General features: G+C 44.2%; 1 protein-coding gene across 1 annotated transcript; it reads left to right on the top strand.

Annotated features, from left to right (window-relative positions):
• Positions 1-26,222, top strand: ALKBH5 (alkB homolog 5, RNA demethylase). Its single transcript, XM_075069152.1, has 4 exons — positions 1-1,777; positions 10,781-10,861; positions 18,349-18,504; positions 20,740-26,222. Exons 1-4 carry the CDS (start codon positions 1,029-1,031, stop codon positions 20,921-20,923), a joined length of 1,170 nt encoding a protein of 389 aa, XP_074925253.1. The 5' UTR covers positions 1-1,028; the 3' UTR covers positions 20,924-26,222.

Genomic DNA, 26,222 nt, shown 5'->3' with positions numbered 1-26,222 from the left:
CCGCGCCTGCGCAGTGCGCGGCCTGCGCTCTAGGCTGCCCCTGAGTTATTTATAATGTCGGGCTGGTTCCTGGTGACGTAGCGAGGAGTCTGAGCAGCGTCTGCGAGCGCGTCGGAGCTCCCGCCCCCAGCCCCTGTGCTGCGATGGGGAGAGAGGTGGCGGCCCGGGGGCTGCCGGGAGCCGGGGCAGCAGCTGGGCATGTGCCAGGCTCCGCCACTGCCTGAGGAAGCGCCCCATGGGCGGCGGGCTCCCAGCGCGGAGCGTGGGGCCCAGCAGCTGACAGCCCGCGGGCGGCCCGGAGGCCTCGCCGTGCCTGCAGGGAGGCTGGCCGCGTGGCCCCGCAGAGCGGAGTCCTGCTCCCACGCCGGCCCGGCCGTGAGTTTGGCATCGGCTGGGGGAACTGCGCGCTCCCGCCCCGGGAAGACACGGGGACCCGAGCTACCCAGCCCCTCCCTGCCAACGAGAAAGTGGCAGGGGGGACCGAGCTAGCTTCCCCCGGCCCTAGGAGGGAAGAGGGGAGGCTTGGCCCTGTGTTGCCTGCCTGTCTCCTCCTCCCCTTTTGCCCTACGCAGTAGCCAGAGAAGAGCCTGCACGCATAGACGGAGGTGAGCTTCCTAATCCCCCCCCCCCACACACACACACGCGTGTCAGCAAGGAGAGCGGGGGCACGTGCAAGTTTATAGCAGTACAAGATACGTCTCTTGTTTTGCTACCCAAAGGAAAGGGGGGGAACTTCCTGTTTTGGAGCAGAGCACGTCCCTCTCCCCTCCAAGGGGTCAGGGCTCTTATGGAAGAGTGGAGCTGAGCTACCTGTATCAAAGGTTCCTACCCCTACCAAAGGAGAGAGTTGGGTGGGTCCCCTGTATGTGGAAGTTTTGACTATAGAATCCACTCCGTGTACCTCCTTCCTTTTGGAACTATCCCAGCAGGACGGTGGAGGCCATGAATAGCAGCAGCACTTCGCACTCTCTAACCCAAAGAGTCGTGCACAGAGGAGATCAATAGAGGAGGTGGGTTGCGAGCACACCATGGCGGGGAGTGGCTACAAAGACCTGCGAGAGAAGCTGAAGTCCATGATGCCTTATCGGGACAACTACAAAGGCAACAGCCTACGGGATCCTACAGAGTCCCCCTATGGGGCAGTTGGGGGGGGCGCTGCTGCTGCGGAGCGAAAACGCAAGTACCATGAGGACTCTGACTCTGAGCCCAGTGACTACGAGGAGGAGCAGCAGCAGAAGGAGGAGGAGGAGGCCCGGAAAGTCAAAAGTGGCATCCGGCAGCTTCGTCTCTTCAGCCCAGACGAGTGTGCCAAGATCGAAGCCCGGATTGAGGATGTCGTATCTAGAGCTGAGAAAGGCCTCTATAAAGAGCATACGGTGGACAGGGCCCCTCTTCGGAACAAGTATTTCTTTGGGGAGGGCTACACATATGGGTCCCAGCTGCAGAGGCGAGGCCCTGGTCAGGAAAGGCTGTACCCTCAGGGGGAGGTGGATGCCATCCCGGAATGGGTGCATGACCTGGTGATCCGAAAGCTTGTGGAGCACAGGGTGATCCCTGAGGGCTTTGTGAACAGTGCGGTGATCAACGACTACCAGCCTGGTGGCTGCATTGTCTCCCATGTGGACCCTATCCACATATTTGAGAGACCCATCGTCTCCGTGTCTTTCTTCAGCGACTCTGCCCTCTGCTTTGGCTGTAAGTTCCAGTTCAAGCCCATCAGAGTCTCCGAACCTGTCTTGTTCCTGCCAGTGAGAAGAGGGAGTGTCACTGTGCTAAGGTAACTAAGTGGAAGGCCTCTGAGTTTCAGGGACTAAACTGAGACTCCTTAGTAATTTGTTTATCAATACCAAACATCAGCAGAGGCACATGCCTGAGATGTTTATATAGCATCCTAGATACATGGGCTTTCCACTGACTGAGTGGGAGGATGAAGGAAGGACACTTGGGACGAAGGCATTATGGTCAGTGGGGGTCTGGCTGGAGCAGTGATTCAGCTCGGGCAGCAGGCAGTGACGCAGCTAGGCTTGGGAGGAAGACAAGCCCATCTGCAATGGCCTCAGTGAGAGTGTGCATGAAACGGTGGATTGAAGCTCACTCCTGTCTATGGTTAGAATACACAGTAAGGCATAAAATGGAGCCCCTGCTCAATGGCGTGTCTGTGATAGAGCAGCCGATTTAGAACTTAGGACTCCTGGAGTCTATTCTTAGCTTGTTCACTGACTTCCTGTGTGACTGTAAATAGGGTGAGGTGAGGTGACTGGCCTCGTTTTGCTGTCTGTAAAGTGGGGATATTATGTCTTAGCTGTCTTTTTGTAGAATGCTCCGAGATCTCCTGTGGAACATAGTTTGTAAGTGTAAATCATGTAGCACTTCAAAGCACTGTCCGAACTGTGCGCAGCAGCCCTGTATGATAGGTACAGTAAGGTCCCTCCCACGCTCTTACAGATGGGAAAACAGCCCTAGAAATGAAATGACCTGCCCAAGGTCATGCAGCAAGTCATTAGTACAGCCAGGATTGGGACTTACAAGTCCCAACCTTCTAATCCCTTTCTCTGTCCCAGTGTCATGCTGCCTCTCTAACAACATATGTAATGTTGAAACTGGCACAGGTAGCGGCCAGTTAAATTGCATGTGGAGATTGGTGCATGTGGCTTTGTGGAGCAGGTGGGCTTTTAGGTATCAGTGACGGGAGGAAGTCACGTGCTGGGGCTGCATAATTTTATGATCAACATTTATAGTCCTGATGCTAAGGGCAGTTCTGCAGAATTCATTTTGACAGGAGTAGTCGAATACCCCTAACTTTTTCAACATTGCCAAAGGGAAGTATTTTAGCTATTCTAATGTCTGAGTTGGTAAATGCTTATGCTAGCAGTAAAGCAGTCTGTAGGTAACTCAGTCTCATGCTTTGGCTTGTAAAAAGATTGCTGCAGGGGGTCAGGAAGGAATTTCCCCCCTAATGTACGTACAGCATTGTACATTTGACCAGGTGCATTAATAACAGATACTGAGCATTCTCATTGCTTTTTATCTCTAAACTGCTGCACAAACATTAAGTAATTCTCCCCAGTATCCCTTGTGATAAGTGACTTTCAGATTGGTGGGGATACAAAATTGACAAGTAAGTGGGCACAGCTCTCTGAGAGCTAACAAAATTCCACCTGCTTATTCCAGTGGGGAATATTGGCCTGAGGTAAGGTACTAGAGACTGATAGACAGGATAACCAGCCTTGATGGACCAGCAGTTTGATCTGGAATAGTAAATCTGACATTGCTGCAAATATTCTAACTGGACAGGTGTAAAAGGAAAGAATATGGGCTGCTCCAAATTAAGTTAATGGCGAAACTTTCATTGCCTCGTATTGGAGGATGTCAGCTCGGTATTGACAAATAATATCAGTGGGTGAGACAAGCGTAGAATGGAAACAAAAGATTTTGGAATAGTGCTTTGAGGGTTTCTTGTTACTGAACCCTTGCTGGAATGCATTTGCTTAATCCAAGAGAAGAGATTAGTTTCTAGTAAATAATATATTTTAAAATAGGGATTATTTCCATTTAAATGCAGCAGTTAGTAAATACTTAGCACATCCAGGACATTCTGTCAGAGGGATTACTTTGTGATACTGTGATCCACGCTGGATTGAAGTTGTAATGACTTATTAAAGTTTCCAGGTTAAAGAGAGAATGAACATGACTTGCAAGTCTTCTAGATCCTGCTGAAGGTGATGCCTAAGATCCGTCCTTCTCAGGCACATTGAAAAGTCAGTTCTCCAAAGTGGGAGGGAGGAAGAATCCAAGTAAATACTTCCTGAAGGCAATTGTTCTGAGAAACTGCATGGATAGAAGTAACATGCTTGTAAAAATGTCTGTGTGACTCTAGCATTGCTGGGTCAGTGGCTGTTCTCAGCAGGGCTGTGTTCTCTGGGAAGCCAATGTAACAGCATTGCTTTGGCTGTGTGGATTAGATCTATGTGGGAACCATCAAAGAGTCTGGGGTGTGCGTGGGGGTGGAGGGAGTTGCATTTCTCCCGCTCATTTTAACTCACTTTTCCAACTCTTTTTGTCCCTCCCCATGTCACCTTTACTGTGGTGTTCCTACTAATATCAACAGTCAATTTATGACTGTCTTCCTGGTTTTCAAAGCTCTCTGTTTCATTTTCTGACCTTGTAGCCACCTATTCCCCCTTCCACTCATTCTGCTCCGTTGGCCTAAGTATTCTAACACTCTGTGCAGCAGAGTTTTTGGAGGCTTTTATTTTTTTTATGGGGCGGAGGAAGGGTTGCATCTTGCTATGTCATATCCCTCCCTCCAAGGTATAATGTTACTTTCTCTCTTGTTTAAAGTTGACCTTTTTAAACCTCTTTCTCCCCAACTTTCAACCCATAGCTGAATTTCTTTTCCCATTAGGAAGTGTAAATCAAGCTTGGTGGAAGTACTATGTACCTTTCATTTCAGTGCCACTCTTTGTAGGCTAGAGTTGTGCAAGGGATGCTGTTGACTACTGACTCAGCCATATTAGCATTTCCTTTTTAAGGGAATCTGACGAGTACTGGTAGGATAGAACTGGTGTGCATGAGGCAGTGGGAATACAACAGTTTCCCAGTCTTCTGAAGAGAATGTGTCTTGATGGGGGGGGGTGGGGGGGAAATACCTAAACTGCACCAAAAAGAAACTTGTAACATAGTGGGGGAGCTTCATTATATCTAACAATATGTCTTGATAGCTACTGCTGTATCACTGTGAATATTAGACTGTTCATAAATGTACCATGATGATCTTTGCAAGGTACAAAGTTCAGCAGAAAGCAAATCTTTCTCTTGATTGCTAAAAATGATGCATCTTTCAGCTTGGGTCTGGAGAACAACTGATTAGATTGCTATTAACTAGAGGAATAGTGAGAGATCATTAACAGAGATGTGTGAGGGGGATGGACACTAGTGAGCTTCATGAGCAATGCCCACATGAAAGGTCCAGCAGCTGGAGTTAGGTGCTATCTCTGAACTTTACTGGGGTGGTGGAACTATATCACTTGTATCAGTCTTAGGGTAATGATGCCTCCACCAAGTCCCCATCTGGATGCTGAAAAGGGTGGAGGGGGAACCTTGCTTTCTACTCTTGATCCCCGGTGCCTTCTGACTGCTATGAGGGGAAGATCTCTAACACTTTTGCCTTCCCTGTGCCATTCTTTGGGCTCTCCTCCTCAGTATATTCATAGATTCTAGGACTGGAAGGGACCTCGAGAGGTCATCAAGTCCAGTCCCCTGCCCTCATGGCAGGACCAAATACTGTCTAGACCATCCCGGATAGACATTTATCTAACCTACTCTTAAATATCTCCAGAGATGGAGATTCCACAACCTCCCTAGGCAATTTATTCCAGTGTTTAACCATCCTGACAGGAAGCTTTTCCTAATGTCCAACCTAAACCTCCCTTGCTGCAGTTTAAGCCCATTGCTTCTTGTTCTATCCCTAGAGGCTAAGGTGAACAAATTTTCTCCCACCTCCTGACCACACCCTTTTAGATACCTGAAAACTGCTGTCATGCTCCACTTCTTGCTGACCAGTTCTGAAACTGACAATATGTTAGTTTCACTCTCCTGCTGCTGGCAAGGCTCCACATAGCAGAAACACTAGAGCTGGCTGCAGACTCAGAATGAGCCTGCTTTCCTTGTGGTTGCAAGAAATCCTTCTTAGCTGTTCAAGCTCGAAACTTATTTTAAGAAGAGAGCTTAAACTTCAGAAATTGGTGTAGATCCCCTTTTCAGAGGAAACTTCATGCCAATGATAAGTAGGCATGTGAATTTTTCAAGCTTTGCTTCAACCTGTAGAGTACTGACTCAGCTGATTGGAGGAAGGATTCCTTCAAAATCACTGAAAATAGGCTAATGCCTTAAACCCAATTGCCACTGATATGCTGATGGGGTAACATGCAAAGCACTTCTGAGATCTTCAAATGCACTTTGTCTAGTGCGCTAGTGATTTGTACTGGCAGCATCATGTACACAGCCTATGTCTGTCTTCTCAGCAGGTTGTTGAGGTTGGTGCTGTGTGTAGGAAATATGCTCCGCTGCAGCAGAGATGAGTACCACATTGCTCAGCAGCACTCTTTGGACTATAAGCTGGGGACGCATCAGGTGAAAGTAACAGAGGAGGTGGAGGACCTTGTAGTATTGGTTGATGACAGGATGACTGAGCTGCCAATGTGATATGGCTGTGAAAAAAGCTAATGCGGTCTTGGGATGCATCAGGCAAGATATTTCCAGTGAGATAAGGAGGTGTTAGTACTATTATCCGAGGGCATGATAGACTCTCTGGAATCTTGTGTGCGTTCTGGTCTCCATGTTTTAAGAAGGGATGAATCAAAACCTTCAGATACAGGGAAGGGTAACTAGGACAACCGAGGAATGAACCTGTCTTTACTTGCAAAAGGACCGAGAGTGTTGGCTGTTGTGCTAATCAAAGAAGCTGAGGGGTCTGACTTGCTTCTTTTTAAATATTCAGAGGGATTAATACCAGGGAGGGAGAGAGGATTATTTGGCTCGCTACCATGTCACACAGAAACAGTGGATATAAACTGGCATCAGAAAGTTTAGACTGAAAATAGGATTGAAAGTTTTTCTACCATCAGAGGAATGAGTTTCTGGCAACAGCTTCCAAGGGAAGCGAGTAGGTGGCAAGACATATATCTGGCTTCAAGACTAAGCTTGATAAATTTATGGGAAGGAGATGGTATGATGGATAGCCAATTCTTGGCAATTAACTTTATCTTTGGACTATTAGCAGTAAATATGCCCAATGGCTGTGTGGGATGTTTAGATGGGGTGGGATCTTGTTACTCAGCGAATTCTTTGTGTGGTGTTTGGTGAGTTTGCACATTTATCGTGTTTAACTGATTACCATATTTGGGGTTGGGGAGGAATTTTCCTCCAGGGCAGATTGGCAGAGGCCCTGGGGGGTTTTGCCCTCCTCTGCAGCATGGGGCACGGGTCACTTGCTGGAGGATTTTCTGCACCTTGAAGTCTTTTTAAACCATGACTTGAAGACTTCAGTAGCTCAGACATAGGTTAGAGGTTTGTTACAGGAGTGGTTGGGTGAGATTCTGTGGCCTGCGTTGTGCAGGAGGTCAGACTAGATGATCATAATGGTCCCTTCTGACCTTAAGTCTATGCTTCTATGAATGAGACTGGGATGCCAGCCATGGGCAACTCACTTAACCAGGCTATGCATCAGTTCACCTGCCTATAAAATTAGGATGAAACTTCTACTTACAGTAGATGGCGTAGCTGAGAATCTCAAATCACTTCAGACAATAAACTAAGCCTCTCTTCACCCCTGTGTGGTAGGTATTGACCTCATTTTACAGCAGTGTAAACAGGCACGCTGGTTAATGGATTTGACCAAAGTCCTAGAGGAAGCCTTGAGAAGAACAGGGAATAGAATCCAGTTATTCTCACAACGATACAATGGGGAATGAATGTTTGCTTTGTAGCTTTAGTGTTAGAGGTGTTGGGAGGCTCGGGGATGTAGCAGACTGACCTTAGCAAAACAGAAAGTGACATTGTTGTGTCAGATCTCACCTCGATGATCGTATTCAGTATGGGGCTGTTGAGGGACAGAGAGCATTTTCTGCTATTTCAAATATAACTTTCATTTCAGTCTGCATAGAGCTTGGGCTGACCAGCTTTGGATACTTACTGCTGCCATCTTCTTGGCACATGCCTCTTGAAGCAGGGAGGCAGAATATCTAGGATTATAATCTTTGTGCCAAGAGTCCTGTTAGTTTCAAATTGGTGTTAAACTCCTCTGTGAAATAGGCTCCCGCCCAGTAAATAATCAGAACATGCAGCCTGACGTCTTATGGAGTGTTCACGTTTAGAAAATTGGCTTGGTCTCTTAAGTTAAAGGCATTATTAGGATTCTGTTAAGATGAACGCTAACGTGAGTGATCTGATCTTAATTGATTCACTGAAGCTTGAAACAAAGATACTGAAACATAATAGAGCCCTATAATAAGCCCACTTGCATAACACTTCTTAATTCTTTGTGATACATCTGAATAAAACACACTGATCTTCTCTGCAGAATTTCTCAGTCCTAGAAACAATACGTGCTGTATCTTGGAAGGAGTGAAAGGTAGCTCCCTCTCTTTTGGAGCGGTTGGGGGAAGAATTACAGTCCTATCTACAAGTTAACTCCATGCATGTAGAAGGCACTGTCCTGTGCCATCTATCCTCTGGATAGACCTGCTTGAGTAACCTACAGCCCAATGAGTCAGGCCATGCAAGAATGCTTACTGCTGACTACTGGACTTAGCAATGAGGAAGGCATAGTGTTAGGGCTTTACTTTGGGGAGGGTATGCGGTGTCTTCCCAGCCAGTTTCTAAGCACTTGGGAAATGAGCAAATAAAGTGAAAATAGAAGCCTCTTATAGAATCACTGAATTATGGAATGATGTGGATGCACTGCAGAATGTGCAAGCTGTCTGTGTTAAGTTTTAAAGAGGAGATGGGAGAGTGGCCCATAGTGCCCAACTCTGATCTCTCCAATCTGTTCTCAAGTCCCCTTAGAAATCCTTTGCATCCTTGAAAGCCCCTGCCATCTATCTCAGAACATTCTGAAAGACTTATCTTGCTAGAAGGGCCCTCTTAAGCCTCATTCGGGCATGGGGCACTCTGTGCTGGGATGGGGATTCACTCTGTGTCTCCAGAATGCTCTAGAACAGAAGTGGGCAAACTACAGCCCACAGGTCGCATCTGGCCCACGGGACCATCCTGCCCGGCTCCTGGCCCGAGAGGCTAGCCCCTGGCCCCTCCCCTGCTGTCTTCCCTCCCCCACAGCCTCAGCTTGCTGTGCTGCCAGTGCTCTGGGCGGTAGGGCTATAAGCTCCTGCCAGGCAGCGCAGCCGCATGTGTGGCTCCAGCTGGGCGGCACGGCTGCCAGTCCTGCGGCTCTGAGCAGCATGGTAAGATGGCAGGGTTGGATAAGGGGCAGTGGGTCCCGGGGGGGGACAGTCAGGACAGGGAGTAACGGGTGGTTGGATAGGTGGCCTGTCAGGGTGGGGGGTTGTGGATATGGGTTGGGACAGCGGGGGGGCGGGGGGTTGGAGGGTGCCTAGGGGACAGAGTAGCCCTGCGCTCCATCGGGTCAAGACCCAGTGTGATGAGAGGGGCAAAGAGGGTGCTAAGCCCCTGGCTGGGAGGCTGCTGTAGAACCTGCAGGGTTGGGGCATGAACAGGCTGGAAATCACTCCCCACTCCCCTGCCACTCCAGAGCCAAAGGGTCTTGGGCTTTCCTGGGGCACCAGCCCAGCCAGAGGCAGTGGGGGAAGGATTGAGCCTGCTGGCCAGGTTGTTGGTGAGGTGAATGCTCCGACCAGGGGCTGGTTCTCTGCACAGCACTGGGAGTGGAACGTGCCCCGCTGGGGGGCTGANGTTGGAGGGGGCAGTCAGGGGACAAGGAGCGGGGGGGTTGGATGGGTTGGGGGTTCTGGGAGGGGGCAGGGAACAGGCTGTTTGGGGAGGCACAGCCTTCCCTACCCAGCCCTCCATACAATTTTGGAACCCCTATGTGGCCCTCAGGCCAAAAAGTTTGCCCACCCCTGCTCTAGAAAAAAAGCGGGAGAAGCATTGGCATGGTGTGTTCCCTTCCCTCCCAGACTGAGTGAGCTTCATTCCTTACCTTCAATTAACATCATAAGAATGGTTGTATTTCCAGAAGTTCTTCCAAGGTGATTTGTCTAAGCAGATGTTGCCTGCAATCATCCATATTAAGGTAAAATGTGGCCCTGCTCAGTGAAACCTCAAACTACATACCTTGCTGCTTGCCCTGAACTCTGAAAACTGTACTTTTTCAACAAAAAGTCTACCATGAGGACGGAATTCTAATGAGAAAGTTGATACTTGTACTACTTGATAGTGCCAACAATCCACCTCAAATGCTTCTGAATACCCATCGAATATAGCTCTTAGGACAGTATCTTGTTTTATAGAAATTAGTCTAAAGACACAGGTCTAGCTAAATCCTGTTCATGCATGCTTCTGGGCCTGGGCCTTGGTAACTCCAGCAGTAGAATCTCTCTCTCGTTACATAGGACAGTCTGTGTTGCTTTCTTGGGGCAGCTGAGCAGGGAGTGGTTGTGGAATGTAGGGAAGTATCTGAACTTGTTGGACACAGGTTAGTCTTTCTAGCACAAGGGCACTCATTGTCACTCTGCTTTTCACCAGGCTAAAAATCCACCTGTGATCCCAAAGCCACAACCCTTAAGGGGAAACTCAAAAGATAGAGCAGAATCTTCCAGTAATCAGTACTTGTCTACAGCTTGCTCACATTTATCTCCGTTACAATTGAGATGGCTTTCTGTGGGGGAATTGCATGGGAATATCTCTTTTGGTACTGTGGTGGTATTATGTTCATTTAAATGATCCTGATCATACTTTACTAAATGAGGTAGCTGACTGTACATTCTGTGGTCATGCTTCAAATGTCACTTTATTTATGAATATGGCTCGTGTTAATTTTCTTTAGATGGGTACTTACATACTGTGGCAGAAAATGACCAGGAGCAAAACATGTTAATGTCCATCTGTTTCTCAGCCTGCCTGAACTTTAAAGCAAAAATTCCATAAGGCTGTAACATTAATTTGTTTTCAGAATAGTGTGAAGTTTAGGAACTGCACCATGAAAGTTATAGAGTAGGTAGCAGTGCTTGATTCTCTGAAACAGGGAATCTTTTGTTTATCAGTCTGCTCATAGTTCTTTGGTTTTTGTTGGTTTTTTTTCCAGTGGATATGCAGCTGATGAAATTACGCACTGCATTCGACCGCAGGACATCAAGGAGAGGAGAGCTGTCATCATTCTTAGAAAGTAAGTGTTAAAGCATTTTGGGTGATGAAGAAAGACAGAATAAAGTTGATTCTGTAGCACTCTGTCATTTCAGAACATTTTTAAAAGGACAATATCAGGTGGTAAATCACTTGGTATAAAACACTAGATTATTCAGCATTTTAAATCTTAAATATCTGATTACTTACTACACTAGCTTCTAACAATGAAAATAGACTGCTTGATTCTGATCTCTTCTTTGTTACTGTAACTTCTTGGGTTCATTTTCTGACTCTTGCAACAGCATATTTTTTATAACATTTGAAAACACTGCAGAGGGTATGTTCACATCCAAACAGATGTCTTTGGTTTGCTGCCTTATTTAAAAAAAAAAGTAAATAAAACTAGCCTTGTAAAACCCTAAATTTTTGGCCTCAATTTAAGGCTTGTTTACATGATCTCTAAGTAGTGAATGACCTGACATGGTCCCTTCAAGTAGATATTGTCCATATCAATTTTTATATGGGGCATCTTTCACAATAAGCCAGAGAAATTCTTCTCCTCTGGGAGGAGGATGACTCATTTCCAACAGGGAAATAGAAATGCTGATGTCTGACACACATGGATTACAGAACTAGGCCTATAAATGTATCTTTAGGAATTGGCAGTGTGAAGTAGTGCCCTGTAAATTTTCTCCTCACCCATGACACTATCTTATGACACCATGTTATTCCATAGATGGCATTTCTTCTGGCCAGTTTTGTCCCTATAGCTTTAAAGTTTCAGCAGCGTAAAAGTTACGTTCATTCTTTACATGGAATGTGAGGGAGTTTCCCACACCTGAGCCATTCTTTTTAAATGACAAATCTGAAGAACTTTCCCAGAATGAGGTGCCAGTAGAGATGGTTTTGGAACAAACTGATAAATTAAACAGTAATAAGTCACCAGAACCAGATGGTATTCACCCAAGAGATCTGAAGAAACTCGAATATGGAATTGCAGAACTAACAACTGTGGTATGTAACCTATCACTTGAATCTGCCTCTATACCAGATGACTGAAGGGTAGCTAATGTTATGCTGATTTTTAAAAAAAGCTCTAGAGGGGATCCTGGCAATTACAGGCTGGTAAGCCTAATTTCAGTCTTAGGCAAACTAGTTGAAGCTACAGTAAAGAACAAAGTTATCATACACAGATAAACACGGTATGTTGGAGAAGAGTCAGCATGGTCTTTATAAAGGGAAATCATGCTTCACCAATCTGTTAGAATTCTTTGAGGGTGTCAACAATCAAGTGGATATAGTGTATTTAGACTGTCAGAAAGCCTTTGACAAGGTCCCACACCAAAGGCTCTTATGCAAAGTAATCTGTCATGGAGTAAGAGAGAAGGTCCTCTCATGGATCAGTAACTAGTTAAAAGACAGGAAACACAGGGTAGGAATAAATGGTCGGTTTTCAGAATGGAGAGAGGTAAACAGCAGGGTCCCCCACAGATCTGTACTGGGACTGGTGCTGTTCAGCGTACTCCTAAATGAGCTGGAAAAAGTGGTAAACATCTGCAAGCTTTGCGCCTCCCTGATACTAAATTACTCAAGATGGCTAAGTCCAACGAGTTACAAATGGAGCTCACAAAATTGGGTGACCGGGCAACAAAAAGGCAGATGAAATTCAGCGTTGGTAAGTGCAAACTAATACATGTTGAAAAACATCCCAACTATACATACAAACTATTGGAGTCTAAATTAGCTATTACCATTCAGAAAAGATCTTGGAGTTATCATGGATAGTTCTCCAAAACCATCCACTCCGTGTGCACTGGCAAGCAAAAGCTGACTGTGTTAGGAACCCTTAGGAAAGGGATAGATAATAAGACAGTAAATATCATAATGCCACTATATAAATCCATGGGACAACCATGTCTTCAATACAGCTTGCAGTTCTGGTTGCTCCGTCTCGGAAAAGATGTATTAGAATTGGAACAGTTAGAGAGAGAGGCAACAAATTATTTCAGGTGTGGAACAACTTCCATATGAAGAGAGATTAAAAAGACCGGGGAGCTATAATAGAGGTCTGTAACATCATGAAAGGTGGGAGAAAGTGAATAAGAAGGGGTAACAATGCTTCCATCTAACACAAGAGATGGGGGTCAGCTGATGAAATTAGTAGGCCAGGAGGTTTAAAAACAACATGGTGCACAGTCAACCTGTGGAACTCATTGCCTGGGGTGTTGTGAAGGCCAAAAATATAACTGGGTTGAAAAAAAGAATTAGATGAGTTCATGGAGGCTGGATCCATGAATGGCTATTAGCCAAGATGGTCAAGGATGCAACCCCATGCTCTGTTGTCCCTAAACTTCCAACTGCCAGAAGCTGGGACTGGACAACAGGGGATAAATCACACAGTAATTGTTCTGTTCATGCCCTCTGAGGTCTCTGGCACTGGCCACTGTCAGAAGACAGGATCCTGGACTAGATGGATCATTGGGTCTTACCTTCTATGGCCATTCTTATATTCTTAACTCTCCCTTACCCCCTTAGGTATCTCTTGTTGTTTCTGCTACCAGGACCCAATGAAACAACACTTTTTTGAGTAACTTGAAAATACATGGCACCCTCTGTTTTTAAAACTCGTTTTGGGGTCGTCCCTTTCGTGGGGTGTCCAACCAGTAATTCCATTGTCAATAAATTCCCTTATGAAAAAAGTGTAAACCAATGGAGCTCTTGTGGCTTAAAGTACTGAAAACCCAGAAGGAAGTAGACACAATGGCAGACCGCTGGAATTGCAGCCCAGGCAAGAGTGAGGCTAGTCATCAGAAATCTGGCTCCAGATCCTCTGAGCTTTCAAGCAGCTTAGCTGGTTTCAAGGAAACCTAGCCTCATGGAAGATGTGACACAGTGCCAGTTAGATCAACTCAGGGACAAAGTGAAGACAAAGATAACTGGTTAGAGAGAAGCCATGGAATGAGAGGCAACAGCCCTGAGACATTAGTGAGGCAAAATCAGCTTGTGGAAACACAGGACAGAGGTGCGAAGTAGGGGCAGTTGCGGTTGAAACCAGCTGGAGTGAGAGTAGTGCTGCTAGAGAGAAACAAAACCGATCTGGACTAATGCCACTAGAGGTGTTCTCACAAATTCTGTAGCTGTTGAAATATTTGAAGGGACTCAAGGGTATTGTGGGGCCGGATTGAGGTGCATTGGCAGGGTTATGGGAGAAATGGGCTTTCCAGACTTCAGAACATAAGTGGCCACGCTGGATCAGGCCAATGATCCATCTAGCCTGGTATCCTATCTTCATGAGTGGCTAGTGCCTAGAGATTCTTCTGTGCTAGAGAAGAGCATTGGCTTAACTAACTAGATCAGGGGTCGGCAACCTTTCAGAACTGCTGTGCCGAGTGTTCATTTATTCACTTTCTAATTTAAGGTTTCGCATGCCAGTCATACATTTTAATGTTTTTCGAAGGTCTCTTTCTATAAGTCTATAATAAAACTATTGTATGTAAAGTAAATAAGGTTTCAAAATGTTTAAGAAGCTTCATTTAAAATTAAATTAAAATGCAGAGCCTCCTGGACCGATGGCCAGGACCCAGGCAGTGTGAGTGCCACTGAAAATCAGCTTGTGTGCCGCCTTCGGCACCCGTGCCATAGGTTGCTTACCCTTGAACTAGATTTAAACTATCGGAAACCTATAATGTGGACATGCTTGAAGTGTTTTTATCTGTTGGTTGTGTTTTTGTTAGCCCAGTTAAATCAATGTAAAAAAAAAAAAAAAAAGTGTCATCCTTTGTTTACATTGCAGTTTAAATAGATTTGAACTTGACATTAAACCAGTGCACGGATCTATAGTAGAAAAGGCCTAGGAGTGCAGGGATTTACATATCTTGGCAGAACTGTGCTGGGAATGCTTGCATCACAATGCCTCTAGAGCTTGCTTTTTAGTCAGTGAAATTGAATGGTCTTGTGTATTTGAGCATCCTACACTCTGCCTCACTCAAGGTTAGAGCAGGAGAGAGTACAATGAGAACTTCTATGCCTTTACCGAGTAAGATTCTGATAGCTGCTTGACTGACTGGTGTGATGAAGGATGGTGGTGGTATATCTGCCTAAAAGGAAGGAGTGGAATCCCCCTTTTCCCGCACTCTTTATGGCACCTACCAGGCCTGATCCCTACAATGCAGATATACCACTCTGCAAAAGGGTACATACACTATGCACATTGCACCCTACAGCTTATTTAGCTATTGCATACCCATTGCTAAAACATCTCCTTGCTGTTGAACCTGGTCTGCATCCATACACCGCAGGACTGCGGTGACTTTCGTAAACACTTGCATCCCATAGTGCAGATTGCTATGGTGAAGTTTAGCACATCCTAAATCATGTGACTGTTGCAGATTTAAATAGTGTGTTGCGCAACCAGGAAAATAGCTACTTTCCCTTTATGCTAGCAACAGACTACCTAATATTTATGTCATAAAGAGCATTCTTTCTGCAGGGTCTGCTTGAGTAGCCTGAGAATCTGATTCTCACCAAGATAAATGTATTATGGCAAGGGTGCTTAGCTTTAGACTTCAGTATAGTTAAGAACTAGTATATCTAGTCACATGGTGAAGGGGCCAACAGGCAAAACTTTTGGGCTCGAATCTGTTCCTGAATAGTTGTATGTGTGAAGCTCTGTACTACTTTAGCAGGGAGTGTAGAACAAACTTTGTTTGTTGGAGAAATGCTCTGATGTTTGGTCAATTTTGTGGAATATTTTGAGAGCCGCATGGTTACCAAGTAGGTCATAAATGCTTTAGTGCAGCGAGAACTTAATGATATTTACAGCTTTCCCTGTGTACTAGAGTATAGGCCTATGAGGGCAACAGAAAGGGCTGGAATTTATCTTCAGCTTAAGAGGTTGGAGGCCCTGAGGGGGGCTGAAACTCCTAAATTTAAAAAAACACCTACCCATTTTTTTATTTTTTTAGCATAACTCTAACCAGGGAAATAAGCAGTGTGTTAGTGCAACCTACTGAGACCTGCTCAGACAGGCTTTGGGAGTAACTTCCAAATGATAGTTCAAGCTCTTTGTAATACTTCTTGCATACTGTACCTGTACAATACTTTAGACGGAAACTGTGTGTTAAATGACTTCAGCTTTTCATAATTTACTTGCCTGTGCGTATCTTTCCTTTTTTAGTGTCCTTTGCTGCCTAGCTACATTTTAGAAGACCTAAAAACTCAGAGGGCTCAAGCCAAGATTTTATGCTCTTTTGTAATCCAATTAAAACTTTGAGACTTGCATTTCCAATCATATTTAATTTCTGTGCAAAATTTTTTTAATTTTTTTGTTTAATCCATTAACTTCAGGGGGTGGCTATGTCATCCCACACCCTCAGAAGCTTTATTCTCCCTCCAAAAGTTGACTCTTTCATAAAATCACTTTTGTGTGAGCCATCATGAAGTGCTTGGGGGTGAGGAAGAACTTAAAGGTTCTGTTGCCGAGCTTACAATCCCTGTTGGAATGCTGATTGTAGCTTTCATGAATCAGAAACATAACACAAGTTGTCTGCATCAGAGGGGTAGCCATGTTAGTCTGGATCTGTAAAAGCAGCAAAGAGTCCTGTGGCACCTTATAGACTAACAGACATATTGGAACATAAGCTTTTGTGGGTGAATACTCACTTCGTCAGATGCATGTTCTGGAAATTTCACCCACAAAACATGCATCTGATGAAGTGGGCATTCACCCACAGAAGCTTATGTTCCAATACGTCTGTTAGTCTATAAGGTGCCACAGGACTCTTTGCAACTTTGTGTTTGTTAGGCATATTTGTGAGTAGTGTTGGAATGGCAATAAAGTAGTTCAGCATAGGGCTTGCCATCATTTCTGCATTCAGTGTTCTAACAAACTGATTTGGATCTGAATTCCAGTAGGATACTGGCAGGTAATCTGGACTGTTGTTAGTCTGACACAAACCTACTTTCTGTGCGCAGTGTAATTGACAAACCTACATACTCATTCATGTGTCGACACATTGTACCTGCAGCAAAGAGTAAGCTGGTGAGGGTTGGTGGAGAAGATGGTTTGCTCTGCAACTGCAAACAGTTTGTAATTGGAATTTGAAAGGATCTGAAGTTTTTTTTCAGACCCTGTTGAAATCAAGCTTGCAAAGCTTAAGTTCAAGAATAACCTGAAAGCTAATTTTCCCCTTTCTTACAACCCAACCCCATGACCTGATTTTTAGCAAACTTCCCTTATGGGAGATGCACATTGTAAAATAATATTAGGAAACAGGAGGAATCTGCAGCCATCTTTTTTTCATGAAGATTGCATGGATCATCTCCACCACACGCACTGCTCTAAGCACTGGTACCTTTTCATCTTGCATCCTTTCAGTGCTAGGGCTTGGGTCCATGTCTGAAACGACATACTACTGAAGCCAAAAGTTTGTGTCTGTGCATAGCAATAATGCAACCACAGTAAGAATCTATATACTGAGTGTTCTGTAGGATTTTGTCTCTAAGGTGCCACAAGTACTCCTGTTCTTCCTGCAGGATAGTTTCTGCCAATTCTCTTGTTTCCTGGGCACGCAAACTGAGCCAGCTACAGCTGTGTCTGAGCAAACAGTGCTGCTGGACAGAATTATTCTGTTTTTTAGCTGAACTGTGCTTGCAAGACCGTATTGCACAGTGATGCAACTATTAGCACGGTTCCCTTCTAGTGTGGACTAGATCTTGAATATTTTAGTTGAGATACCACGTTGCAGCTTGCTTGGACTTCCTTCCGGACTTTCACCTGATGACTACTGTATATTTTTGTTGAGTTTGTCAGAAAATCTCCTCCAGCAAAACTCTCTTGATTTGCACAGGTTAGCTCTCCTGATCCCAGCGAGAGAGCTAGATTTGTAGGGAGAACACAATGGTGAAGCTAGGCACTGCAATATGAATCAGAAATGGGAATTTTGCTTCATCACTTCTAGATACTTTATCCAGGGTTTTAAGTTGCTAAACTGTCATTAACCCTCAGAATTAATAGTTGAGTTAATATAGGCCAATTTATCAGCTTTATGTGCTAGATCCCATGCACGCTTTTGTTTTTTTTGAATAGGGAAGTGGGAGTTTGAAGGGGAGGATTGCAAGTTTTGCCTTGTGAAACTTTGTCCTGCTTGTCACTTAAACCTTGCTGGTGGGCCTGGATCAGGGGAGCTACTTCAGTTTGACTAGACAGACAGGGCTGGCTCCAGTCACCAACCGACCAAGCACGTGCTTGGGACGGGCCGGCGCTCAGGGTTGTGTATGTGTGTGGTGGGTTGTGGGTTTTTTTTTGTGTTTTTTTTTATGGTTTGGCGGGGCAGTGCTGGAGGGTTTTTCTGTTTGTTTTTTGTTTCCGCCAGGTGGCACTCGGAGGGGGGGCAGGGGCTTTGGACGGCGCAGTACTTGGGGCGGCAAAAAAGTTAGAGCTGGCCCTGTAGACAGAATAGCTACTTTGCTACCTCAGTACTTTCCCCAAAAGACTCTTTGGAAACACTTGTCTTTTAACATTCACAGAACAAGACTAGATGCTCCTCGATTGGAAACAAAATCGCTGAGCAGCTCTGTGCTGCCACCAGGTTACACCTCTGACCGTCTATCAGGAAGCAACAGGGATCAGATCCTGAAACCAAAGCGGTCCCATCGCAAAGCAGACCCTGATGCTGCTCACAGGTAGGATGAGAGCTTGTGAAAGTAGTGATCTGGCTCCAGTGCTTCTGGTCTCAGCGAACTGCAACATTTCATGATATGGCAAAACAATGGTAAATCCCACCCACCTATCAGCCTGGTAGTAATCACAGTTGCTAGAACTGCCCATTTCATAGGTCTTGATGTGATTCTTGCAAAGATAATGCAACATCATTCCTATAATGCTGTTGTGTAACAACTGAAACTCTCTATCCTATTTAGTTTGGCTTTTTCTTTTCTTGTGCATTAAAGTTCTACTCTAGTTTTCTCCCCTTCCCTGCCTGAGGGCTGCTTACTCCACACACACTTCATAGGCAATATAGGTCTGTTTAATCAAAATGGCTTCTTTTTTTAGCGCCAAACCTGTAATTTAAAGCTGAGCTTGAATTTTAAGCTGTTTGTTTTTTCTTGTCAAATGGCTGGCAGGATTGAGACGCAGTAGATTCAGCTTCCTCTTGGTGGTGCACTCATTCAGAACAATCAAGTTTCCCTGCAGCTAATTTTGACCTTTATTGCCAAGCTATTGTATGAAATGAAATGACTTTTGAAAAGTATAGAAGGCTTCACTCACAGGGAAGAGTGAGAGGTTTTTTGTTTTATTTTTTGTGTTTTTTTTAATGTGCGATGTTTCTCATACCTGCTGTGGTCCCAATCCTGCATTCCTTCCGTACCCAAACTCCTGGTGAACTCTTGCAGGATTTGGTTTTAAGAGAGATTTGGACACTGACTTCTTCTTGGAAATAGTCCAGTTAGTCTAGCAGCGCCAGAAGTTGAGCCAGTCTTTTAGAGTGTGTTTATGGAATCCTGTCCATAATGAGATTTTACCTGTGACTACAGTGATGCATTTGGCCTATATAATGGTTTCTAGCCAGGAATGATAACTCCTATTATAGGGGAAAAAAAAAATGTTGGCATACTTGTGTTGGTTCAGAATCATGATAGTTCAAAGCCAGCTGTCCTGTGTAAAGTCTAACCAGTATTCCTGGTACTCAGGGGTGTGTCTGAGCCTTAGCAAGGGTTAAGACTTTTCTCAACATCATGTAAAACCAAGAGATTGGCCTGGTTTCATGGTTTGACTACAGCAGGGTCCAGTCCATGCTGCAGCCAGTCACTTGAGGGGAGTCTTATTTGTGTAACATCCCACTCAAGTCCCAGACTAACTGTATGAGCATAAGCCAAGAAGAGAGACACATCTACAAATGTAGCGTTGCATCTAAACGTATGTGGAGTAAATATACAACATAAACGCAATTGAGTGTACAGGAAAAACAGTTTATAGAACTGCAAGAGTCACTATGTCAGTACAACATGGGTGATAGTGGGAGTTGTTTCTCCTTAACCTGAAGGTTATGTTCTTACTCTGTCACTTATGTCCAATGCTGTTTGGGTCTGTCCCCTTATGTAGCCTAAGAGACTCTAGTGTAGTATATGCATAATCCATGGATGTCAACATGATGCATTTGTTATGGGACAGTAACTACTGCTGTGCCGGATCAGGTCATTGGTCCATGTAGTCTAGGATTTTGCCATTGACAGTGGCCAGTACCAGATGTTTCAGAGCCGGGAGGGGAGAGCAAGAAACCTTGCCCCACACACACAAAAAAAAAAACCCAGCCCTTATGGAACTACTTTTTATATATTTAAAAAAACAGTAAACTAGCTGCTAAAAGAGCAAGGGCATATGGAGTCCTGTTCCCATTAAAAACAATGGCAGAAATCCCATTGACTTAAAAGGGATCATGCCCTTAATGCTGACATTCCCACTGTGTTAAGCACAGGTAAAGAATCTCCCATAAAAGAGGGTAATATTTGGTACAGTCTGGTACACCTAGGAAGGAATGGAAGAGCAGTTGCATATTTTGGTAGTTTCTCTTGTAGTTTAACAGCTTCAGTGTAGGACAAGAGTAAATAAAGAGCCTTTTAATAACTTGTTATCTCGATTCAGAAAGAACATGCATCACTACAGGCAAAATCCTCCCTCAGCATTCATGTGACTCTAGTCTCTTTGCCTGTGTTGGACTCCACAGGCGTTCTGTACTTGTAGGAATACTGCAGTGTTGTAACCTGACAATGCTGGAAGTCCAATTTGCCGTGTGCTCCAAGTGGTCCATTTGGTCAAAATATTCAAGAAATTGTAGCTTAAATAACACAGCTAGTCTGAGACATCTCTTAAATTCACAACCGAGTGTCTGCTCCAAATGTTTCTCTTCTTTTCCTTAGGCCACGGATTTTAGAAATGGATAAGGAGGAGAACAGGCGCTCGGTCCTCTTACCAAAACATAGGAGACGGAGCAACTTCAGCTCTGAGAACTATTGGCGAAGGTCTTACGAGTATACAGAGGACTATGACGAGGAGGAGGAGGATGGAAGTCCAGCCCGCAAAGTTAAAATGAGGCGACATTGAGGCATGAGCTTTCCAGAGTCTCAAAGCTGAAGAGATTGGCCTCAAGTCTATGAAAACTTCTCCTCCATCTCTTCCCCCCCCCCCCCGGCTATTTCTCATCTAGCTTCTGTTTGTTGTTTCCTTTCAGGCTGAAGAGTAATTGGGAAGGATCTGGCTATTTGTTTTTATGAATGGGGGTAATACTGAGGGAGAAATATTGATGGAATGTGTAAGGTGTCACCTGCAGTTTCCCAAGGGGTGTATCAGATGGGCATCCTCTCCCTCATGAAGTGGATATTGTTAATGCTGTGGCAGGCTGCCTGGTCTGTATTTTTGAAAACACCAAAAAGTTAACTGTTTTCGTTACTGAAGATTTAAGAAATTAATTTTTCCTTTGCTTTAAGTTTAACTAAGTTTCTTTTTAAAATGTTCTAAATATCTTGTTCGACCCCAAGAGTTGAAACTCTTTGTAGCTGCCTCATACTCCATGCTACACCAAAGGGCTCCTGAATTCCTACGACTGCTATTACATAGTTTGGGGGTTTTGTTTTTAAAGGTGTCCTGCAGCAACTGGAAATTTGAAGCTTTGCAGGCACCTCTTACAGCAATCGATTACAAAGGATTTAGGATATTTGTTGCACTTTAGTAACAGTTTTTAATGCCCTATGCTTCCCTCCACTCCCCCACTTCAGCTACTTTGGGTTTGCAAGCCTCTCGTTTTCTGCACTGCTGACTGGAGGGTGTATTCTGTCTGCAAAAGCCGTACATAAGCTCTTGCTCACATCAGTGGTGGTTCTGAGGGGCTCCTCAAGGAGAGAATAGGCTTGTTTGAAGGAGGGAGGCATATTGGACTTGAAGTTGCTCCATCCACTTGACCCTTCTCGCTAACATCATCATTACAATTTTTCAGAAGTATATTGTGTTTGGATTTTTAATCTGTGGATAAGTGTCTTAGTTGGCTTTATTGAGGCCTGTCAAACTACGGGACTGAGATTTGTATTGGCCCCCTAGACCTTTGAGTATGAAAATGACTGGTTGGGGTGGGGGGTGTTTGTGTGTTTTAGATACATGCTTTTTCCCTCTCAAAGCTAGAGAATAGCCAGAACAATGGGGAGGGCTAGCAGATTGCACTTGTGAGGAAATGTGACTTGGCAACACCCTGGGAAGGGGTGTCTTTATGCTGGCTGGCATCTTGGTGGAAGTGGATCTCTTCCTTCTTGGTTCAGGAGGAAAAGGATCCCCAGACTGCATTGTCTCTGGAGTACCCTATTTGATGATCCTTCAGAGCATTGCAGCAGCTTGAAGAAACTCTCAAACTTCTCAGCCACAAAGATGTGCTGATGCATAGAAGTGTGTGATATTGTCACCCTAGTAGAACTAGCAGACTTATTCTTCCCTCAGTACCTTGGGGATTCTGGGGGTTGGCCTTTTGAGGCAGGAACCTTCTGCTTAGGTGTCAGATGCCTCCCATTTAACTTGCATAGCTCTGTCTGTTCCTAGCCTCAACAAATATCACAACTGGTCTGTGTCCCTCTTCTATTTACTGAGAGACAATAGGAATTCTGGTGTCATGAGCCTCTTGGCCAGCTACTTAAAGTGCTGCAAATAAGACTCCTGGAGCTCCAGGAGTTAATAGGAGACTTTAGATATTCTAATATGTTTTTCTGATCATCTTTCCACATTCAATCTGCATTATCCTGGCTTGAAGCCTCAATGAGTTGTCAAAGTTTGGGGTCTAATAACTTATTTAGTACCCTAATTTTAATAAATAGTAAAACTCTCCTCCATTTGATTCCTTGAATCCAAATGTCAGCAGTTGCAAAAAGATTGGTCTTTATTTTTAAAAGTGTTTTTTTCTTTTGTACAGCTTTGCCTTCCCTAAACTATCAAAAAAAGTAGTTTTCCTTGGTATTGTGTCTTGAACACTAGCTATGGTTTATGTACTTTACAATAAAAAGATCTAATATATTTTGAAACATGTCTGGTGCTGTCATGAGGAGTTTCCAGTCCAGAAACCAAGCATTGTTCCCTCACGTGCTTACCAACCTTCTGACTTTTCATGTGTGGTTCTCTTACACCAAAGTGTACAGGTGGTCCCTCTTCAGTGCTGAGTCTATTTCAAACTAGATCCACCATTGGTGGTAATGCAAACAAAACAGCTACAGACGTCAGGGGAAGTGCTATCTGCATAAGGATTACTAGACTGAGTCTTTCAAAGGTTATCCTAGGGTTGTCTTTTTGCAGTGTTTTTGTTTTGTTTGTTTTTTTTTCCTGGGTAAAACTTTAGTTGGCATCGCTCAAAGTTGAGAAGAGTCTTTTTTGCCAGCCCTTTAAAAGAGATCCCCACCTCTCTGCAGAGTTCTAAAAGTTTGTGCTTCTGGCTGTCTTCAAAATGTAAATTGCATTTGAAAATAAGCTGTTAAATTAGAACTGTTATTGCTCTGTCTCCTAGCTTGCTGAGGAGAGTAGCAACCCCACCCCAAGACCAGCTTAACAATCAGAAAGGGGAAAAACTCTTCTTTTTCTGTTTCTCATACTGGATCTGCTGCAATCTTGTCTGTCTCTGGCTGGCCTCGTGAATGTCACTGATTTAAGATGGTGACTCCTAGCAGGAGGCTGAGGAATGGTTTTAATTAGAACACTTCTGGATTCACAATTTAAATACCGCTAAAATGCCCTCTGTGCTTCTAGAGTGCCATGCTAAGTACATCATTTTTTTTTTTTCTAAATAGTAGCATTCTGATTTGCTTAAACGTAGCTCTGGCTGGATAAATAGCAGAAACCATAGTTATCTGTGCCTCTATTTCCTGTGACAGTCCTCTTCTGATGTGGAGTGCACCCCCATCCTAAACACGCTACCTTAAGTCTACCTCTGCAGTAAGGATACTGTGTTCTGGCTCCAACTTAAAATGAAGTTGATTGCAATTGTGCCTCCTTTGTGATGTGATATTAGTGGCTCCCAAAGCAGCACTTGATATAGCAAGGTTTGCTGAGTGACCCAGATGGGAACGAGGTACTGGATTTGTCTTAAAGGAGCTCAAGACCAACTTATGCATTATCTATAGAGGCCTCTCCTCTAACATGGTACAGATGACACCTCATTCTAACTCTTATGCATTCTTTGTCGACAACAGGTACCTTTACTTCAGATTTATTTTTGTATTTTTCAGTGCAACTTTCTCCTGTTTTCCATCTTTGCTGTTTGTTCAGTTGTACAAGTTTTGCCCAAGTGGTCAGGAAAGCCTTTTAGGGTTAGTCTCAAATCTTTGAGCTGGTTGTGGGTTTCTTTGGTGTGGGTTTTTTTGTTGTTTGTTGGTTTTTGTTTTTTTGTTTTTTAAACTGACTGACTGCAACGTTTCCTAGAGAGATTGGGGCACAACTAATTGGACTCAAGGCATCTTTCTCTTTAGGGCAGATGTCACCCTGTGTATTGGCAGGCCATCCTCCCCAGTTGTACAGATATTTTATATAGACACACGTATGTATATCTGTAGATACATGGTTTTTTAACTTTTTGCACTGATCATCACTCAAAGTGAAATCTTGAATTAAAAAAAAATGGAGACTTTACATTTTCACACAGATCTAATGTCTAGAGAACCTACTGTATTTTATTTGATGGAACAATGGCTCATGGTGTTAGTGACACCCACATGTACTCTGTAGCTGGCTTGTGGTGGCTTATGGGGCTGCTTGCAAGTCCCAGCTCAGACTTGCATACACTCTCCTAACCTGGAGAATGTCCACATGTGAGGTGAGTTCTGGCAACTCTGGTTTGGTTAATGGCCACTCCAGTCCCACCTCTTTTTCATTTCTGGGGTCAGGGGATGGAGCTTGAGTCATTACCAGCTGTTCAGAAATGGAAGCTATAGCCAGGTAGCTTCTAACAAGGCCTTATTCACAGACTTGACCAATTTGGCTTTAAAATCTTTCATAGTCTGGTACAGTAATGTGGTCCCAATTCCTCTCTGTAAATCTGCATATAGTATGCCTAATTCATTAAACTATCATCTAAATCTGAGACACGGTAAAATTAACCCAAAAAACACCCCATGCCCCCCAACCTCAACCATGACGGTATTTTTCGTACCTAAGGAAAGCAGATGCTTTTTGTTTCTCTGCAAACAAAGGCTGGGGAGGAATTTGTCTTTTTGCTACACGTGGCTCTATGTAGCTGAAATTAATCTGTTCTAGTGGTGGAACCAAAATTCTGAGCCTGTTGCCTGGGCTTGGTGTCCCCCTAGGAAGAGAGTGAAAAGCTTTGCTAGTAACAGAAGAGAAGCGTTGGCACAGGGATTTCTTTAGAACATTGCTTTGCTTCTTAAGCATCTGGCAACCTCAGCCATTCCACTTAACCGCATCTAGGTAAATTACACAATGATAGGAAGATGTGGGTTGGCACATCTGGCTTTTACCACCTGCAAAATTCTAATCCAGCTGTTGTAAATAAATTTGAGCTGTGGCACACATGAGCTGTAATCCAAAGGCTTGGTTCATCTTGAAGGTTAGTCCATGAGTTGATATTTTGGCAACTGACATGCACACTTCTGAGTTAGTCAATCAGGTAGCTTCTACTGTAACGCACGCGCACACACACACACACATGCGGGCGTAAGCTTTTTTTTTTTTCTTTCCCCAAGTTCTCAAACTCTTTCCCAGGGTTCCTGTGCAGGAAAAGGGTAGGGCTCTGTTTCTTGGTTTGTTGTTAGTATGAGGTTTTGATAGCAGTGCTCACTGGAGATGGCTCTAAACCAAAACTCCCAGATCCAAACAGCCCTGAAATTTGAGAGATGTTCAGAGCTGGACCCGAACCCTGTGGCTTGGACCCACCTCTAGTGATAAGTAGTTTTTATATGCCAAATGCAGTTTCCCTTTTTGAGACAGAGAAAGGGAATGCTAATCTGATGCTCTGACAAGCTCCACAGTACCCCTTCCCTCATTTTCAAATCCCCCCCCCTCCCCCCCGCTCTTAACAGAGTTCTGGCTGACTTAAATTTTCTTTTTTAAAAGATTCTAACTTTTTGTTACAAATAAATAAAAAGTGGCAATATTTTTTTCTGTAATAAGTTTCATAGGAAAGCGTAGTTTGTAACAAAGTTGTACAGTTCTGAAGTTTGAGATACAAAACAAAGTACTGTGTGGAACGCTGTAAATGGGGAAGAGATTATTTTATGTACAGTACCATGGGGGGAATCTTTTAATTCTGGTTGATTCTTAGGAAGAATTTAGTTCTTCACTGTCAGGGTTTGGAATTTCATGGATTTCATTTTTTTCCTTGTATAGAATGCTGCATTTAATTGAATAAAAGCAGAAAGCATCA

This window comes from Chelonoidis abingdonii, chromosome 9 (assembly GCF_003597395.2).
Source record: "Chelonoidis abingdonii isolate Lonesome George chromosome 9, CheloAbing_2.0, whole genome shotgun sequence".
Lineage (NCBI taxonomy): Eukaryota > Metazoa > Chordata > Testudines > Testudinidae > Chelonoidis > Chelonoidis abingdonii.
This window is presented reverse-complemented; position numbering and strand designations above follow the sequence as displayed.

Excerpts from the sequence above, each read along its gene's own strand:
- ALKBH5 (XM_075069152.1), top strand. The coding sequence starts at position 1,029 with ATGGCGGGGAGTGGCTACAAAGACCTGCGAGAGAAGCTGAAGTCCATG. Across the intron at positions 1,778-10,780 it reads GGGAGTGTCACTGTGCTAAG|TGGATATGCAGCTGATGAAA; the intron begins GTAACTAAGTGG and ends TTTTTTTTCCAG. Across the intron at positions 10,862-18,348 it reads GCTGTCATCATTCTTAGAAA|AACAAGACTAGATGCTCCTC; the intron begins GTAAGTGTTAAA and ends TAACATTCACAG.